Raw genomic sequence first — 2,034 nt, 5'->3', positions numbered from 1 at the left:
ATGTCTTGCATTTTTGTAAAGCACTTTGAATTGCCTTGTGTTGAAATGTGCTGTAGAAATAAACTAGCCTTGCTTTACAATCACACAGAAATATTGACATTAAAGTTGACTTTGAGAATAAAATTCAATAAAGAAACAATTTACAACAATATATTATTACAAAACCGCAAGTATCAAATGTCATCAGCTGCGAGGAGATGAACAGCTGGTGTGTGTCATTGTGTTTTGTTGTTGCTGTCTCTTCGGCTGTCACATGCGCTGACATATTGTTTCCCTCTCAGTTGAGTGTTTTGTTTTGTACCTGGTGTTTCTGCCGGCGTTTGCGTTCCTGTTCGATCTTCTGCTGTTTCTCCAGCTTCTCGGTGATGCGAGCTTCACGCAGAGACTGCCGTTTGCTGCGTTTGTAGGCTTTAGCGTTCAGAGCGGTTTCCAGCGCCGTGTCCCGACGCATGCAGACCACCACCTCCTGGCGCAGCTGCAGGACAACAACACCAGGGTCAGGAGTGTTACTTATTCCACGGGAAATATATATATTTTTACATTTTCGTAATTTTAGAATGACATTTAAAACAATGAATAATAAATTTAAAAAATGGAACCATCAGAAGTAAAAGTAATAATGTCCAATAAAATAAAATAAACAAAATGGAATACATAATGAACACAAAGAAGTTAAAGTAAGAAGGTGAAATAAAAAGTTTCAATAATTTATACAAACATATTTTTGGTTAAATAAAATAGGATCATAAATGTCACTTTGACAGAATCAAATGTTCAATAAATAGTTACAGTAAATACAAGATTAAATTAAATATAACATTTATACATAATGTCCACATTGTACTACAAAATACGACATGTATAAAATATAACAATATATAGAGTGGTGTTTTAGTTTTAATTAGATATTTATGAAGTCAGGTGGAAAAAGGTGGACATTATTAACCCTTTATTTATTCTACTAGGAACACAATGACAGGTTAAATGTAATCTATATTTGAGCGTTTCCTGAATGTGTACCTGTCTCTGGAAGTTGAGCAGCCTCAGGGCCTTCAGCTCGATGGTGGCTTTGGTTCTCAGATCTCCGGCCAGAGAACCCGGAAGGTTCTCCAGCTCCTGGATCCGGTGAGCAATGCGAGCCTGAAGCCTGGAGAATACGTTAAAGGTTTCAGCGACACACTCAAACATACGATGCACAGCAGAGGTGGGAAGTAAAGGAGTACAAATACTTTGTTACTGTACTTAAGTAGTTTTCTCTGGTATCAGTACTTTACTCCACTACTTATTTTTCTGACGACTTCTTACACGTTGAACACAAATACCTGTACTTTCTACTTCTCTCATTTTCCAAACAGGCTGGTTCCTTTAGTCTGAATGTGTGTTTGGTGGCGTGATCATTATTATTTAGAGTCATTGCGTGCCTATTGATTTGAACACGATCCGTGTATCCATCATTTCCTGGTCTTCTCTAAAGAAGAGGGACCAATGAAAACGTTGTCATGTTGCCGTTGTTCAGCATGGAAACATTCATTAGCTAACAATGACATTTGTTCTATTAATATAAAGGGATAGGCAGCATGGAAACATTCATTAGCTAACAATGACATTATTGTTCTATTAATATAAAGGGAGGTCAGGTACTCTTTAAAACAGCTGCTAGTTATGGGTACTTTTTACTGAAGTACATTTCAAAGCCCTCTTTACTTTGACTTGAGTAAAGAAGTTTAGTCAGTACTTCTACTTTTACCAGAGTATTTTTAAACACGAGTATCTGTACTTCTACTTGAGTACAGGATGTGTGTACTTGTACCCTCTCTGGTGAACATTAAAGCTACTATACTCTTGTGTTTAGGACGCCCCCCACCTGTACTCTCTCTCCTGCAGGATCTCCACCGGGTCCAGCCCGCGGGGCTTCTGGATGGGAGTGATGCGGTTCTGCTTCTGGTGGAGCATCATGGGGGGCGGCTGGTTGGGCTGCCCGGGGCTGTGGGTCTGAAGGGGCATCACTGGGGATGCAGCGGGGGGACGCAGGGC

At 39.7% G+C, this 2,034-nt stretch overlaps 1 protein-coding gene across 1 annotated transcript in view; it reads right to left on the bottom strand.

The window, feature by feature from the left end:
- Positions 1-277: 277 nt before the first annotated feature.
- Positions 278-2,034, bottom strand: part of LOC104962487 (transcription activator BRG1-like) — a 9,471-nt gene continuing 7,714 nt past the window's right edge. Inside the window, 3 exon segments of the mRNA XM_010790919.1 lie at positions 278-475; positions 1,021-1,147; positions 1,865-2,033. Coding sequence (XP_010789221.1) covers positions 278-475; positions 1,021-1,147; positions 1,865-2,033 — 494 coding nt within the window.

The sequence above is a fragment of the Notothenia coriiceps genome, unplaced genomic scaffold, assembly GCF_000735185.1.
Source record: "Notothenia coriiceps isolate Sejong01 unplaced genomic scaffold, NC01 NC01_scaffold00034921, whole genome shotgun sequence".
In the NCBI taxonomy this organism is placed as follows: domain Eukaryota; kingdom Metazoa; phylum Chordata; class Actinopteri; order Perciformes; family Nototheniidae; genus Notothenia; species Notothenia coriiceps.
This window is presented reverse-complemented; position numbering and strand designations above follow the sequence as displayed.